Source organism: Dysidea avara, chromosome 1 (assembly GCF_963678975.1).
Source record: "Dysidea avara chromosome 1, odDysAvar1.4, whole genome shotgun sequence".
Lineage (NCBI taxonomy): Eukaryota > Metazoa > Porifera > Demospongiae > Dictyoceratida > Dysideidae > Dysidea > Dysidea avara.
Genome location: NC_089272.1, coordinates 8110649 through 8129583, shown reverse-complemented (window position 1 = coordinate 8129583; position 18935 = coordinate 8110649). Strand labels below are relative to the sequence as shown.

The 18935-nt window shown below is 37.3% G+C and overlaps 1 protein-coding gene across 1 annotated transcript; it reads right to left on the bottom strand.

Moving 5' to 3' along the window:
• Positions 1-4749: 4749 nt before the first annotated feature.
• LOC136253645 (uncharacterized) lies at positions 4750-17732 on the bottom strand. The gene is made up of 6 exons (XM_066046334.1): positions 17433-17732; positions 15636-15894; positions 15248-15405; positions 12145-12322; positions 6928-7176; positions 4750-4909 (listed from the first exon to the last, which is right to left on the bottom strand). The coding sequence occupies exons 1-6, from the start codon at positions 17730-17732 to the stop codon at positions 4761-4763; spliced, it is 1293 nt and encodes a 430-aa protein (XP_065902406.1). The 3' UTR covers positions 4750-4760.
• Between the last annotated feature and the right edge of the window lie 1203 nt (positions 17733-18935).

Genomic DNA, 18935 nt, shown 5'->3' with positions numbered 1-18935 from the left:
TCCAGTTATTCCATAATTTGATAGTTTAACTAAGAGCTTGCTGTGGGATACACTATCAAAAGCCTTACGAAAATCTAGATAAATAGAGTCAATTTGGTGACCTTGGGAAGTAGCTTTGAAAATATTGTTCAAATATAGCAAAAGTTGTTGGGTGGTGGACCTACCAGGCAAGAATCCAAACTGACAGGTAGTAACATTATTAAGTACATGATCAATGATTTTGTTGTAGATAAGAGTTTCTAAAACTTTTGATGTGTTACATAGAAGGGAAATAGGTCTGTAATTCTTTACGGATGATCGATCAGCTGATTTGTAGACTGGTATACCACTAGATGAACTTTCCATTCTTGGGGGATAACACCAAATGCCAAACTTAAGTTGAACAGGTGGCATAACGGATGGGTGAGTGATGGAGCACAATATTTGAGAATTTTGGGGCTAATAGAGTCAATTCCTGTAGCTTTGTTGGGATCAAGCTGACTTAAAACTGAATACACTTCTTCTTCAGTAAAGGCCAGTGAGTTCATTTCATTAGAATGTGAAGTTGCATTCGCATAATGTGGAGTTGTAGAAGGTGGAGTAAAAACCGAATAGAAATATTGATTTAAAAGATTTACTCTAGAGATGTTGCTGTTAGCTGAGGTAGCATCAAGGTGGATGGTGGGTGGGATTGTGGCTGACTTTGTAAAACTTCTTATGTAATCGTATATTGCAGGATTAGAAGAATTGGCATAGTTGGTAATGAGTATAGTTTCGTAGTTGGACTTAGCAGCAGCTGAACTTTGTTGGAACATTTCTTCAGCATGATTTAGTCGACTTGCATTGTGTTCAGAAGGTGAACACTTGTGCTTTCTTCTCAGGGTATGCAAACACTTCAATTGATGTTTATAAGTTTCCAGGTCGTCAAACGAACAATTTCGTTTTTCACGTGATCCAATCCGGGTCAGACCCGGATAAATTGTAAACCGGGTCAGACCCGGATGACCCGGAGAAAATGTGACCCGGATGACCCGACCCGGTTTCAACGCTGATTCCGTTCCGTAGTTTAGTCCATCATTCCGTTCCATTCCGTTCAGTAGAATAGACTCCATCTATAGAACACACTCATGGTGTTGCGCGCCGGCTTCTTGGGGTGCACGAAGCATACCGTGTGTTTTGATTTAATGCGGGTGCTCAGACGTGATGCGGGCGGAGGACGAAACTACATCCTCATTTGGAGTGGCTTTGTGATATTGAAGCCATATAGTTTTGGATATCACGTCACTAAATGAACATACAGACAAGCAAAATGATTGGACGCTCCAGTTTTCGGTAAGCAAAGTGGCGTCCGCGCCAGACTAGTCAGAGATATTGTGTGTGGAACTGATAAAAGTATGCATTTTATCGGTTAACTCTGTATTTAACCATAGCTCCTTAGTGAAGTGTAGCTAAGTTGCGTCAGTAGCTATTTGATCAAAGATGCAACGTGTCAGGCGTATACTATGTATTCTAGCAGTTGTGATCGGTAGTTCTCTAGTGTCACTGGCAGTGTCAGGATTATTTACTTGGAACGCAGTCCCTACTCGACTAACAAATCAATTCTATAGTAGCATTAGTCTACTATCCATGCAACTGCCAGTACACCACCCGGGAGGCGAGGACACTGGCGTTAAACACCGTGACGGTGATGTTTCGGAAAGTTGGGAAGCTGACACCAACGCTGACTCAAGTTATAATTCTGAACAGGTCAATTCATTTTCGTCTGAGCCACTGCCACAAGATGTTGAAGTTTTAGAGGATGATGGTGATGCCAGTACACTCAACTCACTTCCTGAATCTGTCATCGATGGTGTCAAGAAGTTTGTGTTCTTTATAGATCATTGTCGTAGTGGACACAGTATATAGTTGGCAGCATACTGGATAGTCATCCACATATTGTGATATCTCATGAATCAAAACTATTTCAACGTCTTCTTAGGCAATCTGAACCGGATAAGTCATATATTTTCAACACAATCTGGAACAGCTCTTACTTGTCTGCTACCACAGGTATAAGAACAGCTAAATCAAATGGTAAAAGTTACAGTCTTGCTGTTAATGATCTATACCAAGGAACTTATGAATCGTATATTGATGTATTTGGTGAGAAGAAAGCTGAACTAACCACAGAGTTGTTTTTGTCTAGTCCTGCTCGACTGGAAAACATTATTAATAAGCTGCAGACTGCACTTGGCTTACCAATGAAAGTGTTTCATGTAATCCGTAATCCATTTGACAACATTGCCACTTCAGCATTGTTCAAGACTTTCAAGGATTCTCAGATTGGTCGGGTAAAAAGACAAAGTGCAACAGTTTCAGTAAATTCAAGCATACTTAATGAAGAGATAGATACATATTTCCGCTATCTGCAAGCAGTAAAAGAAGCAGAGGAGATGTTTAAATTTGACTTGATGGTAATCCATGGTAAAGACTTTGTGGCTCATCCAAGAACGATAATTGTTGAAATGTGCAAGTTTTTAGAAGTGCATTGTTCTAATGACTACCTGGATATCACCAGCAAGAAGATTTTTACTGGTGAATCTAAAACACGTTACAAAATCAAATGGGAAGATTACCAGATCACAAAAGTTCAATCTTATATAGACATATACAGAAGCCTGAAGAGATACTATGATTTTGATTCCTGATGTTATAGCTAATTGCATGATGTAATATCATTCATTGAATTATATGCATGGATTATAAAAGACATCTGATAGACTTCAATTTTGCTATAATTATGCAACTATATTTTTTATTAAACAGGTTGTAAAGTAATTTGTCCTAGTGTAAAATCCTCTCAATAAATTTGCCTAAATCAAAAAAATCGTGAAGTAATGTTTTGCTAAATTAGCGATTCTGTAGAGATGCACCAATGTTTCAAGATAAAACTTCTGAAGGAATATTAATTTTTTGCTTCATTTGTAAGTATTATTTCTTGAGAGTGCAAATAAATATATTAACTGAGCATTGAGTCCATGTAACCATTGTCCAGTGTGTACAGTCAACATTGAGTCTAAGTGACCCAAAATTGAGTCGCTGAAGTAACCAACATTGAGTTCAGAGGACCCAACATTGAGTTCAGAGGACCCAAAATTGAGTCCAGGGGACCCAACATTGAGTCCAGGCAACCCAACATTGAGTCCAGGTGACCCAAAATTGAGTCCAGATGACCCAACATTGAGTCCAAGCGACCCAACATTGAGTCCAGATGACCCAACATTGAGTCCAGGTGATCCAACATTGAGTCTAGGTGATGCAACATTGAGTCCAAGCGACCCAACATTGAGTCCAGATGACCCAACATTGAGTCCAGGTGATCCAACATTTACTCTAGGTAACCCAACATTGAGTCTCTGAACCAACCCAACATTAAGTCTAAATTGAGTCTAGGAGACTCAACATTGAGTCAAGGTGAGCCAGCATCGAGTTTTAGCAACCCCACAGTAACAATAAAGTTCAAAATTAAGTCTATGTAAATTTATAGTCTGTGCAAAATACAAGAAGGAGCATGCACAAAATTACAGAAAATTGATCAGGAAAATATTTAATAAGTGCAGCTCAAATCAAAGCAATTAAGAAAACTGCAAGCTCCACTACATCAAATCTACACACTGAACTACATGAAAACTACAAACACAACTAGGCAAAACTAAAAGCTAGTACAGTTTATAGCTGACTATAAGATAGCTTTAGCCTTTTCTTGGCAAGCTCAGGTAGTCTCAAGGATCGAGACAACTCTATTTCATACAAAGTTTCTGACTTTTATTTCATCAGTCCAAGGCTCCTTGCCTAGTTTACATGGAAACCATGGGTCTGAATATGTCTGAATATGACCCATGCATCCATTGAATGTTAACTGTGCTGTCAGATTTATAAGCAACGACTGTTGCTAGTTGTGGTTCTTCACCTTCATACTTAGACACAAAGCATGCCACAATATCACTAGGTTTAAATCTGATGTTGTTGCTGAACTTGTTGATGTCACTGGTGTTGTTGCTAAACTTGTTGAAGATCTTGATTTCCTCGCTCTTGTTCTGTTGTTGATTGTGATTATTTTGATCTTACAGTTGTCGATCTGGAGGGTGGCGGCCTGGTTGTAGAGTGCATTGCTGCTGATGGTGTACGACGACTTTTAGGATGAGTTACATTTATCTGCACATGAGAAGCATAGTTAACAATGAGCAAATAGAATACACACCAAGCAGTAAGAAGTAAAAAATTAGTAATTTCAGGTCACCCAATAACATGTTCTTTTTTGTTCTGACAATTTCTTTTTTCTATTTTAGCTTTGAAAAATTTGACTTAAAACGGGTAATTTTGCAACAGTAAAATTCAGATGCACCAAAAAAAGCATCTTTAGATCAGTAAAAATCTTATGAACAAAATAAATGTGACCGGGCCTGCGATAATAGGGCATGTGGGCACATGATTTTTGCCTACTTTTTCACACTTTCATCACTCGTAACGTTTTGTACCATTATGCTATGGTATTGCAATTTTTAGTTTTTAGTCAGCATTTAATTGGCATCATGATGCAATTTACAGAATGCAAAAATATTATTCCAGCACTGGGATATTACCTGAAGAGTGATGGGGTGTAGTTTGTGCCCACATGCCCTGTTTTTGCAGGCCCGGTCACAAATACTATTTTAGAACAGCAAAAAATTTATACAGCAAAAATCACACAGAATAAATAATTATTGCACAAAAACAGCATAAAATGGCACAGCAAAATGTAACTAATTGTCCTGTTCTTCAGGAATGTTATCTTCGACTAATTTACATAGCACAGTGTTAACTCGTATGGTGGAATGGTGGTGGGAGTATTTATCATAATTTAGGCAAAGGCAGTTCCTTCCAGTAGTCAGTGATGCTATCACAGTTGTTCCTGTAAATGAACAATGTGGACAAGGTTACACCTCAACTTCACACATAATTATAAATTAAAATGCAATAGCTTGGTGAAATTTCAATACCTTTAGAAACATAAATTTAATACCTTTTTTATAGAGGGTTTGAAACTTTAATACCTTAGAGGGCTTGAAATTTCAATACCTTTAGGAACTTTTAAACTTAACCGTTGAGGGGTTGAAACTTCAATATCATGGAGGATTTGAAATTTCAATACCTTTAGGAACTTTTAAACTTAACCGTCTTTAGGAACTTTTAAACTTAACCGTCTTAAGGAACTTATAAACTTAACCGTTGAGGGATTGAAACTTCAATGTCATGGAGGACTTGAAATTTCAATACCTTTAGGAACTTATAAACTTAACCGTTGAGGGATTGAAACTTCAATGTCATGGAGGACTTGAAATTTCAATACCTTTAGGAACTTTTAAACTTAACCGTTGAGGGGTTGAAACTTCAATATCACGGAGGACTTGAAATTTCAATACCTTTAGGAACTTTTAAACTTAACCTTTGAGGGGTTGAAACTTCAATATCATGGAGGACTTGAAATTTCAATATCTTTAGGAACTTTTAAACTTAACCGTTGAGGGGTTGAAACTTCAATATCATGGAGGACTTGAAATTTCAATACCTTTAGGAACTTTTATACTTAACCTTTGAGGGGTTGAAACTTCAATATCATGGAGGACTTGAAATTTCAATACCTTTAGGAACTTTTAAACTTAACCATTGAGGGATTGAAACTTCAATGTCATGGAGGACTTGCAATTTCAATACCTTTAGGAACTTTTAAACTTAACCGTTGAGGGGGGCATCAGTCAGGTCAGTTAATCAGTAAGTAGAAAATTCCTTTTAAAAAATCATGGCAACTTGTTGAAAACATATTGAGTTGATCTGAAGGCTTGTTTTGACCTAATCATACTGTTTCATCATAAGAGAAAAAGTGATGCTACAATTTTGGGTGTTGTTCATGGGCCACGCCCACACTTTTGTGGTTCTTACTACACAGTAGGAAACTGAGACAGGACCTCTCCAGGGGACTGTAATCAAAAAGTTAAGTATTAGAGATACACTGGTCACTTATCATGTAATACTTATTTACAGGTGTTTCTGGGAAAAGGCTTAGCTGCGTGGAGTAGAGTATGAATCTGTGACTGGTATTAAACTTGTTATGATAAACAGCATCAATACCGGTATATTTCTACTGCCAGAGCACTAGATTACTACTTACACTATACATAATATGTGCCCGTCTCAGCAAAAAACCTTGGTTTTATTTAGGGAGGCAGACAAACCCCTCCCCAGTAAAGTTTAAGCAATACGTCAAATGAAAGTGCCTCAGAATGCATCAGAAATGCAATGGAGCGGCATGTTTTTCTCAGGCAGATACCTGAGATTTAAAATGCAAAAAATTTCCCGAGTAGCAGTTATTATTAGGCAGGGCTTAACCCAGAATATTAAACTGGGGGAGTGGTAAAGTATGCTTCGAATTCTAGGGGGGTCTAGGGACATGCTCTCACAGGGTATTTTTGTTGTTGAAAATTTAGGTCTAAATCTATTCAATTTTGGTGTAATTTTGATGCCATTGAATATTGACTATTCGATTATACAACTTCGGGATCAATTGAACCTTTCCATCTCTCAAGGCTTTAGGTATAAACCTGGGGAGGGGGCAATAGCTAACCCAGGGGGTTGTGCCCTCCTCCCCCCTAGATTAACCCCTGTTGTGTATTAAAGAAATTACAACTGCAACCTTGTTTACAGATACCGCATCATAAACAAACATATGTGGAGTGACACTCATACCATTGGGGATACAGAAACAAAACACAAATCTTTAAACTGAGCATTCGAATAAGATGGCAGATAAGTTCAATTGTTTTGAAACTTTCTTCCCTGAGTAACGGCTTGATGAAAGCTTGCATAACTTTTCTTGGTGGTATACGTAATTTCACCAAGTTTTACTGAGACAGTCACATATAATGCACATACCAATTCCTGTGGGACCGGTCAGTACCCACTCTCCCGGTGAAGTATACACTTCGATGATATCTTTCAGTAGCGATACTGGCTTCTGGTAAGTATAAACCTGTTTGTGTGCAGTGTTATCCATGTATGGGGCATCTTGTTCATTCATGAACACATTTCCATGAGGCTTTGAAAGGGCTACAGCTTGTCCATAGCGCCCAATTACTAATCCCACTGCAACATTGTCCAGCTGAGTAGGACTCCTACATGATGCTGTAAAAGAGGATAATGTAAATACATGTATAAATTTTTATGACTATATGTGACTGGATTGGCAAATTTTCACATGTTAGCGCAAGCAGAATTTTACAGTACAATGAAATGAACACAATGGGTAAAAGTATGTAATTTAATAAAAATTCTTTAAGAAATTTTGATCACTTCTTTTGCAATGAAGGAAGATGCTAATGGCAAAACCTTGGTAGCATCATGATCCCTAAAGCCAGAGAAATGTGCACTCCCAAGGAGACAAAAGATGTGAGTGATAGTCTGCCTTACATTGGAAGAGTGAATTGCTATCATTTATTCTGACATTTTGGCTTTGCCCTGGTCATATATAGGAACAACCTGGAGGACAAATCTTATCCAGCAATGGATCTGTCTCAATATGGAAAGCATGACAGTAAAAATCGTGTCTTGGTAGAGGACTGCTTTAGTAAGTTATAACCATTTAGACTATAGTATGCTTTGAAGCTTAGTCATTAATGAGGTATTTAAAATCCAATGGTAGGTAAATACCTGTGACAAAATATTTTGTCACATGCGTCACATGATTGCTGGATTCCAGTCACAACAGCCATGAGAAATCATTGCTAGAGTGTGAAGAAAACATCACTGGATCATAAAGATGATTGTATACATAATTAGGAAGCATACCAGTGAATTATTGTTAGAGGTGTAGCGATAATTGGATCGGCTATAATATCGGCCACCAATATGGTAATTTTTACCAATATCGGTATCGGTAAAGAACAGCAGGAGGACCGATATCACTACCGATATTTATACAGTAGCAATAGTTGTACATAAACGGATTGTGCATTGGTTTTCTACATTATTCATGTGGTTCTTTAGTGCCAGTGGCTTATTGTTCACTCTGAAACAAACACTACACTACGAGAAGCCATGTAAACACACGCAATTCTACTGTCTTGCTCGAAAGCTTATCACAGTGTTTATAAATGAAGCAGTTATAGAGTACCTTGTAATAAAAAGAAGGGTCACAGGATAACCAAGGAAACTTGCTATACCAGCTTTCTCACAAACCATTAGAATGCAGAAATATCCGTATAAGACTTCATGGGAGTATACATAAAAATGTTTGTGGGCGCCTAATTGTCCGGATTGCACAATAGAAACCCAAGCTGTATATATACCACACCACAGGCAGAGTATAGCAATGAATACATGCCCATGTTGTTGTAGGGTAGGTAAATGTACACTTTTAACTATAATGCAAATATCGGATCGACTATCGGTTATTGGCTTCTTTTGGTGGCATCAATATCGGATATTGGCACATGCCAAAAACCCATATCGGTACACCTCTAGTTATTGTAGCACTAAATCTATCAGGAAGCTGCCATTAGTGGCAGTGACCAGAGCTGCACGAGCCATAGTCTAAATTGGTTATCGCCCAAATCCACAGTATCTTCACTATTTTAGACACCTTTGGAATGGCACATAATCAACTCGGGCTTCATTCTCGGTGATTACTGTGCCATTCTCAGGTCTTTAAAATAGCAAAGATACATGGATTTGTGTAACTTATTTAAGTGCCTATAGTTTTATTTTCCGTATTGTCACTGTACAGATCAATTTTTCTGTTGTTACAACTTTGTTGCGCTGTCTGTACTTTCAAGCTGAAACTTTTGATTGACCATATGCATTCCTCTGGCTATCTAAAGAAAAAGGAATTTGAAAAATGCTCTAACACGTGGAGATCTTGTAGGACCAGTCACATAAGTACATGTGTTCACGCATACACTAATTATAAATTTAATAAAAAGTAGCAAAGCCACAGCTATGTGCAAACATCCCTTAAGTCAGTCACCTATCAGGGAATGACTATATGACACTATTCCTTATTTTTGCCATATTATCACACACTAGACCAATAAGAGGAAGTGGTCATTGTGCAGTGCTTGAAATAAGCAGACAAAAGTGCTAGGACATAGCACCTATTTTTGATCAGACATTTGTAAAACTTGTTCAAACATTGAATACTTTTACCATGAAAAATTATTATTATATTAAGTCTGATATGCATTTGTCTGAGTAAATTTTATTAAAGGTGGACCGATACCGATACTGGTATCGGATCAGTAATACAAGGTACAGATACCACAGTAGACACTCACCACTTTTATTAAACCATCTCTAGCTAAGTTTCCAGTAGCTAATAACTTAGTTCAGCTAATCAGTAACTTAACAAAGTAGCGAAACAAAGCCTTTGTTACTCTTTTCCAAGTATTGCTGCAATTGCTCCGTGTGTATTCTAATATATTAGAGCACGTGAATCCTTTGTAATTAAATGGTAGTGCAGTTGTTCCCCAAGAATTAAGTTTATGACTACTTGGCTTGCTTTTTCATGAAAAAGTTTGGTTGAAAAGCTGTAACAAACATTGTACAATTATCAGCCGCCCACACAATTAATTGCCTTATCAATAAGCTTATAAGAAAACTACCTCAAATCAAGAAATTAGTAATCCACAATGATGTTTATCATGTTTATCTGTTATACAATAAATATTTTAAAACTTGATTGAACTGAGATCAATCAATTACTGTGATATTTTAATAGCTAACTATGTATTACAACAATGAAATTTCTATAATAAACTTGTCTAGGCTTCAATGTATAGTATCGGTATCGGTATCAGTAAATAATTTCAGTACAAATACTTGTATCGGAAATATCGGTAAAAAGTGGTATCGGTCCATCTCTAAATTTTATACCAATTTTGGTTGGACAACATGTCCGACCAAAATAGGACATGTTCGAACAAACACCAATTTTGGTCGGAAAATGCCGACCATTATTTCAAGTACTGATCATGTTCAAGTAAATAGATTGTTCAGAGGTATGGTCTCATGCCAGATTGGTATTAGTCAATATAGCTTGTACTTACAGGTATCTACTGGGTATCTAGTACCGGAGTTTTCAAGTCCGTTGTCCTATTATAATTGCGCATGCGCTAAAAACCTACTATCCGAAGGGCCATTCGCTGGTGATAAAGGAGTCACAACAACACAGTGAGTAATAGTTTTACCACATTTACAATCATCCATCATAATAGGGCACACACAGTTACCTGATCTCACTTGAATCTGCCATTTCTTTCGCACTGCTAAGCGCTTGCGCCAAAATACATAGGACAACGGACTTGAAAACCCCGGTAGCAGCTAGCTCTAATAGCAGTAATGTAAGTGCAGAGGTTATGATAACGTCCAGACACAGGACAAAATCCGGTCAAATTGCATAGATGTCTGACCATAATGCAATTTGTCCAGACACAGTGTCCCATCAAAGCACAAAGAAGGAGCCTAAGGGCTGAGCTGGCATGCTATCAACAATAACAGTCACTTGGTTGCCAGGAGATAGTATACATTCTTACAACCCAAGGGAGTGACCACAAATGTACCATTGCCAACCCTCTGGTGTACTGTAACCACATAACAGTTGCAGTAAGGCATGTGACATCTTACCACTATAATGTTTATTTGCTATGCTACAGTGGACAGATTGGGCATCCATCTTCCACATGTCCAGTCAATTTTGGCAATTGTCTGGCCAATTTTGGTTTGCCAGGACATTGTGGCAGGACAACAGAGAATTCTTATCATAAGCTCTGTGAGTGCTTTAAGTAACTTTATGGCGCCTAAATACAGGGGCGGAACCAGCAGCTGGCAAGGGGAGGGGCACAAACAAACTAGTAGTTGGGGAGAGCTAGATAATCTTGTTTAAAATAACAGTTACTGCATTTTTGAAGCAGCAAATAATCACCTCTTAGTAGTGTCTTACTGTTGTTGAGTTTTGCCATTAATTACGGCTTTTGCAGATGGCTGTGAAGTCTTAAAAGCTAGATAAAAGACTCAGAGTGCCTTAAACAATAGCAACACGGTAATTATTTTTAGAGGTGCTTAGTAATCACAAAGGTGTTGGGTGACAATTTCACAGCTAGTTTACCCTTAGTTTGCTTTAATTTCAGGTGGATTTGTAATAAATGCTAGTAAAGCATTTTCATGAGTTTTATAAACTGATCTTGGCCTGACATAAAGTTTAGTATTTTAATCATAAGCATGGCTGGCTCCTCCACAAGGTGAAGGGGGGAATTTGCCCTAAATGCCTCATCCTGTATCCCCCATTGAAATATGCAGCAAAAAAATGTATTGATATATGGAAAACTAAAATAATGGATTCATTGCATGAAGATGACCAGCTTGAATAAAAAGGAAATACAAGGCACTAAGGGCACACACCTGTTAAGCCCTCAAAAGGCACATGCCATTGGCAAAAAAATGGTGCCTGCGTCATGGTTTGTCTGGCCTCCAACCTTGCGACTGGTAGGAAGAGAGGCAGGCAGGCTGGCTGGCACACAAAAATTCAAGTCTCATTGACTTTTAAAAAGTCTATATCCCATTGCATGTAAATGTTAGTTTCTGTTTATACATGTTTGCTGCTGTTATCCACGTTTGTGAGAGATGTTTTAATATATCGCGATAGTATGAATGCATACTATCATTATCATGATTGTTACTCACTATCATGATAATCGATAGATCGCAATTATCGCTCAGCTCTAATCCATATCCTACCCAAACATCATAATTATGCTTATCAAATCTTGTAAGTGGCCAGTGGATAGGGACTGGCAACCTGGTCAATTTTGTCCAGGCAATCTCTAAAGCCTTGTGAGCATAAGTAGTCACTAATTGTACATACAAAAGCTGTTACATCATGAAATTCAATGACATGCATGGATTTATAATGAATTATCTTTTTCTATTAATTCTTTAGCAAAAGAATTTACCTGCAGGACTTTTTAAAGAATGAATGGATGAAGTAGTTACTCATTGAAAAGCACACATGACAAAGAAGATACAATAGTTCATTTGGTACATGTATATGTATGTGAATAAACAGGCACCTTATCAGTGTATATGCATATATGTACATACCACTAGGCCTTAATGACAATCCACAAACAGCTACTTGTGTCATATCTGCTTTCAAACAAGTTGTAATCTCATTACATCTTTCTAACTGGCAAAAAGCCATCACTGTGAAGTTCACAAGCCCTAAGTTGTAGTTAATAGCTAGCACCACTTGTGCAAGCAGGTTTACATCTTGAGTCACCTGAAACAGAAAACCGCATATCATGCATATACCAATTGGTAATGAATGAACATCAAGTAATGTTACACTACTTTTGTGCTATCAGTCTACTGTATACACTAGAAGCAGGGCTTGAACAGATATCCATATTATCTAGATATTCAGATACGATATTCAGATAGATATTTGAAGTCATAAGGATAGTTTAAAGTAGTTTTATCTGTTCTCAAGACACCAAATGCTTATGACAAGACAATTGATTTTCGCCATGGATTGTATATGACGCTAACAAGTATCTGAGTGACCACACCTATCACCAATGATGATGCACAGTTGTGAATGTTGTGGAATAGCTTGTAGCAAAAAGTTGTTTCCTTACTCACTACTGAACAGGGTCTTGTAGCAGCTGCTATATATTGTTTTCATGTTTTCTCCAGCTGCCAATCTTAATTGTTACAGACATATTCTACTAAAAAATAATACCACTACAACCTTTGCTTTCATATGAATGGAATGGTTTTTCTAGTACTTAGATGATTCAAAATTGGGATATTTGTGGTTTACATTACCATCCCAGTGATCCCTTCTTGTTTCATAGCATTTTTCAGGTGTCACTATTCAGTGGACTGGACCGGAACACTGGACTGATATATTTTTATTTTTTGCACATTCTATGGTTGGATTTACCAGTCTTGCTAGTATGCATCCTTAGGGAATCTGCAGCCCACTTCTAAATGCTGAAGACAAATATTGGAATATGCAAAAACTGTTTCGTAACAATGCTGTTCATTATGCCACTATACAGCACTTTAATATTCCTTACCCAGTGTTTAGTAATGTTGCAGGCGGTACAGGGAATGTGACAGCAATAGTTAGCCAGCAATCAACTTGCCAGTAGACAATATCCCTCAAGATATCCTTAGAGCAAACTTGAGGAGCAAGCTAGTCCCACATGGCCAGACCTCTAGTTCAGTGCAGGGGCTTACCAATTAGAGATTTTCAGCACGGATGCTTATGATCTTTAATTGATAAGCCCCTGCACTGAAACAGAAGTCTGGCAGCAACACTAGCTTGTTGCTCAAGCTTGCACTAAGGATATCTCGAAGGATATTGTCTACTGGCTGTGATTGTTGGTTAACTGTTGCTGTCATATTCACTGCACTTCCTGAAGCATTACTACACACCAGGGTTAGGAATAAGCTGTATAGTGGCAAAATGAATGGTAGTAATTTACAGTTTCGCATATGTGACTGCCTCAGCAAAACCCCGTCTAGTTCACAAAACATGTATTTTGAGAAAAACAAATATTAAAAAAATGGTGAAATTACGCGTTACAAAGAAAATTTTATGCAAGTTTTAATTGAGCCATATTATACTCAGAGAAGGAAGAGGAGAAGGAAGAGTCAAATCAATTAAACCTATACACCATCTTATTCGCACTCATGGGGAGTTCGAAAATCATTGATTTAATTTCTGTAGCCCTAATGGTTTCAGGGCCGCCCAGAGAAATTAAGGGGCCCAGGGCAAAGAGTTAAAGTGGGGCCCCAGGGACAAGGCGGTTTCACATTCTGAATCACAACTTCACCCAAGCTGTAGATTAAAGATCAAAAAAAAAAGGTCATTACATGCTGACAATAACAATAGCTACCCCTCTCCAACCATATTATCTCCTTATTTATAAGCTTGCTACACTGCTCCTCTGAAAAATACTATGACTGTTCTATTAGAGTATATAGATCTGACTGCTCTATTAGAGTATATCGATCTGTGAAACAGGTATATATTCAAGGGGCCCTTCATGGGGCCTCTTGGGGCCCCTTTCAGGCTGGCATCCGGGGAAAAATGCCCCAGTTGCCCCCCCATGGGGGCGGCCCTGAATGGTTTGTGTGTCACATGCATTTGTTTACAATGCGGTAGATGTAACAAAATCTTCAATAAAACTGTCTTCATATGCCTATGCATGAGTAACTGTTGGGTGAAAACTAAACCTAGGTCGATCTGTCAATTCATGGTGAACACTGTAAGCCAAATTCCAAGTCTGTAGAGTAATCCAAATGGAAGTTATGGCTGCGAATGTAAGCGCCTGTAGTTTATTTTTAGTATAGTCACTGTAAAAATCCATTTCCTTATACTTCCTACTGTCTAGTGCTGTAATTCCAAAATAATCAACTGAAAGTTTGGTGAATCATTCCTCTAACAGTCCAGATAATGCTAAGGAAATTTGGAAGTTGTGTGAACTACGGGTTTTCACTTAGATGGTCACATATTCCACTCCTTGTCTCCAGCATTTAGAAGTGGGCTGCAGGCGGCATGTATGCATGTACTGTAATTGGACAAACATACAGAAAGCAATGAATGTTGGTGACAAAATACAGATATATCCATAGAACATTCACAAATGAGTTGGCTAAAATGCAGTAAAGTGCTTACTGCTATGATTCACCTTATTTTTGTGCAAAAAAATCATGATAAAGTTTTAAATGTTTGTGTAATATTATGATTTATTCTGAACGACTGTTCTATTAGAGTAAACTGTATGTCAATCTTTTAATTTGTAATAGATGGAAATAGTCTACAAGCTGAACTTATGGATCTTTAAGCACACTACGTGCAATGCAGTGGATAATGAATAGAACCTTCAAGCAAGCATACCCATAAATACAGGTAGACACAAACCAACTCTAGTGTGTGACAATTGGAAAAAGTGCACAATCTGCAAAAACAAATTTTCTGCTTGGCATGTGCCCTGATTGGTTCCATTCCGTACTATTCTACAGGGTGTACTCTGGCTTTTAGCACTACCTATTATATTGTCCAATCTGTAGTATTTATACATTGGAAGTGATGTGTGAAAGTAATTCATACACAAATACTAGATTTGCATGATACGAATCGAGCACAACTGTATGGAGTAAATATTCTGTACAGAGATAATATATACCATACCTTATCAGATCCACATAAATCTAATATCGCCAAACCAAATCCTTTACAGGTGGTCAGATCATTCATATTAACCATGTTTGGAGTCAGATCAAACATTGCTTGGCTCCACAAAACACCAATGCACTTTTGATGAAAAACTGAAAAATAGTTTCCATGGTCTACAAAACCATCTGGAGTAAATGTGCCATCTGTGACCCTTTGGCAATACGTAACAAATTTATTAGGTACTTTCTTGCTACTGAAATACAGTTTCTTATAGGGTTCCAGCTTTTCAACAGTGATATACGCAGGATATTTTTCCACTGCATCCTCCCAGTTCTCACAGCGTGTATATTGCACAAAAGCATCTTGAATTTTTTTAAGTGCTTTATGTCCTGGCATCTAGCACCTGCAGCTGATACTTTACAACGTTTTCCAGCAATATCATTCAGAATTTCATAAACCGTATCTGCATCAAGGTTTCTAAATGGTTTAAATGTTGAACCTCTTAAATCTGGAATAGATGAGATTCCTTTCACTGATTTCGACACATTCTGGTCTTTAGTTTGCCCCTTGCTATACAGATCATAGATCATTGACAACTTCTCAAAACTTCGTACAGGGAGGGATGCAAGGAAATAAATCATCCTTTCTTCAAGTTTTTTAACCTACACAAGTGAACAAATATTGCATTGAAAGATTTAACAAACCATATCAGTACTACTAGCTGTTCCCACCAGATGTGACCATGAAATTCTGTGTAAAGTTTTGTGGACTGTATTAAAGGTTATCTTTTGAAATGTTTTGTCATTTTTACCTGAAGTGACATTCCCTATAGGAGCTTCTATAAGCGCTATAATTCATGCGTGTTGCTATATATACTATTTTACTTGTAAACAAATGCAGACTACATATATTAGAGAGTAGCTTTTATGACGTGCCTCTGTATACCCACGGAGATAAAGATAGTTAACAATAATTTCACATCTACTCAATCTTTGTCCCATATCTTCATGCTCAATGTTGCTATGAATCTAAAACAATCTTAATCCTCATGTACTGTATGGTATACTAGCTGGGTCTATCAACATACAACAAAATGTGTACGGCTGAAGTGGGCATAATTTGATTTGGGAAACATGCAGTTGTGTCTGAGTGTTTCACTATTGTATGATCCCATGATCTATTGTTTAAAATTGCCATACCAATTTGCAAGAAATTATGTATTACAGTTACGAACAAGAAAATAAAATAATTAGAAATCTGTGGACTAAAACCAAGGAAAAGAGGTTTCAAATTCAAAAGCTGTATATACAGTGGGACCTCTGTTAATTTAGGGTCAACCAAAACTTTTGAGACAACAAAAATTGTAAAGCATGCACTGTATGCTCAAATGTAGGAAGCAATTTGTCACTTGCACCAAATATGTATTTACATACATCTAGAGAGGTAACAGCAGAGCAGGCCATCCTCCACCCCTCTGGCTTATGCTCTGGGGTTTCTCCATCTTTGTCCACACCAGCCATTTCATAAAGCAGCTTTCTACTTTGAGAAATCTAAACACGAAAAGTTACAAAGGTAAAGCATCCAAACTGTACATAAACTAATAATTATTTGGCCATAACATAAAAGGTACTGTAGTACACATAATTTACAAATTATTCATGGCTACAGATTGTTTAAGACATGGATCACTGTCATTTTTTAATGATTATAGCTAATGTATACAATGGCATAATATATATATAAAGCTGAAAAGCTGTCTGTCTATCCATCTGCATTCTTTCTTTGTCATGTTACTAACTCGGCAGCCAAAGCAGGTATTGATACGCGACTTTAAAGAAATTAAATGTTCATCACCTGCCAACTCCAAGCTTGTTTAGCTGCTGTGGTAGGCAAAGGGATTAGTTAGCAGTTGTATAGTAAGCAGAAAACAAAAAAAATTTTAAAAGTGTTTAGGATTGATCTGATGGCATTTTTGAGTTGGATTGTATAATGCGAAGCTGTTGTAAATGAAAAGTAAATTGGTTTCTAAGGAGATTTTGTGCTACCATACAGTACTACAGTACCTTATCGTATGATACACGTACACTATAGGGAAACTATTCTTTTCATTAAAAAAAAAATTAAACAGAAACTAAAGAAATATACACACTAGTGGCATCAATATTGGTGCACATGCAGTGGTAAAACATAAGCAACTCACCCAGTCCCAGGTTGTCATCTTGTGATGAAACGCTGCAGCCCTATTGTGTTGAAACGCAAGTCTGCGTACCAACTCTTTCTTCATTGGTGAATAAACCGCACAGAGACGATAACTGAAAGATCTGTTGTGTCGCAAATCTTCACGTTCCTCTAGGATCTCCTGAAAGGCCTGCCTTGAATGGTTCCCACCAACAGTTATGTAAGAGTAGATGTCTTTCATGTTTTCCTTAAAATCACAGTTTTCCCCAATGTCAGCCACACACAATATGGGTGTGGTAGCCAGACAGGGATTCTTGATCATTTCGATCTTAAGGTTTTGAACAAAAGACTTGTTGCAATCCCTTATCAAAAATTCCTTATCAAACAAAGCAATGTACATGCATAGGTGTGTCTGAAAACACTTCTATTTATCTATCCATCATTTGTTATCCACTTATTCATGAGCATAATGAAACATCCCATGCCTAGTTCAGTACCTAACTTGTAAGAGAGAGGTCATGGGCCAACTGATATATAACACAGCTTTGTTGTTCTGGCTAATCTCAAATTAATAGTAAGATCACGTGCTTCCATTTAATCAATACCACGTCATTGTCTAGTCATGTAGCAGGCCTATAGTAGGTACATGTTGAGCTGAATCCTCAAAAACATTTAATAACTCATGGGTGCAATTATACATAATGACCTTGAAATTTGGCCCATTAAAAATATTTCAAAAATCTTTTGTTCAAATGTCTGACACAATATTTATGACTAATCAAAATTTCCATCATACATTTCCTATGGAAAGCCATAAAAGTGTGGTATCTACTATAGCTCTTTTCCGAACTTGTAATGGAGCTAAACCACACATGTTTATTGTTAACACTTTTACTATCACCACTAATCATATGGTTAGCTGAAATGTTAACTCACTTGAGAAAAAAACCACTTTTAATTTTTAGCCGTATTCAGGATCCAGCTCAAGTTGTTTAGGGTACATTCTATTTAAAGATTGCCCTGATAATCAAATGAGTGTTGTCTGTCATTGCAATTAGAGTTTCTACAAGGTGAGGTTGGGCAATATTGCCTTTCTGACAATCTAGTTATACTGTTTTAAAAATAATCTCAATTTTCAATTAAATCTCGATATCTGGTTAAGTTAAGTATGCAATTTACCTCTCTGCATCAAGGTATTCAACAAGGTCTACAGCATATCAATCATAATGGTTGTTTTGTTTGCCAACAAGCTTAAATTCTTAGTATGCTAAGCCCTTTCTATGACCAAAGAAACTTTCACAAGACCAAATCTAGATGGGATTTAAAACTAATCTGCACTATTGTCATGCTCCACCTGCTTATTGCAACAAAATTGATGTTTGCTACTTGACAAGATGTAAAATGGATTTGTGACTAATATCTAGATTACTGATCCAAAACAATCTAGATTAATGAAAAACATCTAGATTATCGATTTAATCAATTAATCACCTAACACTAGTGAGGGTTGTATAAATGTTATAGA

What these genes read in the sequence shown, in the direction of transcription:
- LOC136253645 (XM_066046334.1), bottom strand. Translation starts at nt 17,732, where the DNA reads ATGATCAAGAATCCCTGTCTGGCTACCACACCCATATTGTGTGTGGCT. An exon ending in AGATGACAACCTGGGACTGG is followed by an intron (nt 15,895 to 17,432) that starts GTGAGTTGCTTA and finishes TCACTTGTGTAG; the next exon opens with GTTAAAAAACTTGAAGAAAG. An exon ending in TTGTAAAGTATCAGCTGCAG is followed by an intron (nt 15,406 to 15,635) that starts GTGCTAGATGCC and finishes ATGGTTTTGTAG; the next exon opens with ACCATGGAAACTATTTTTCA.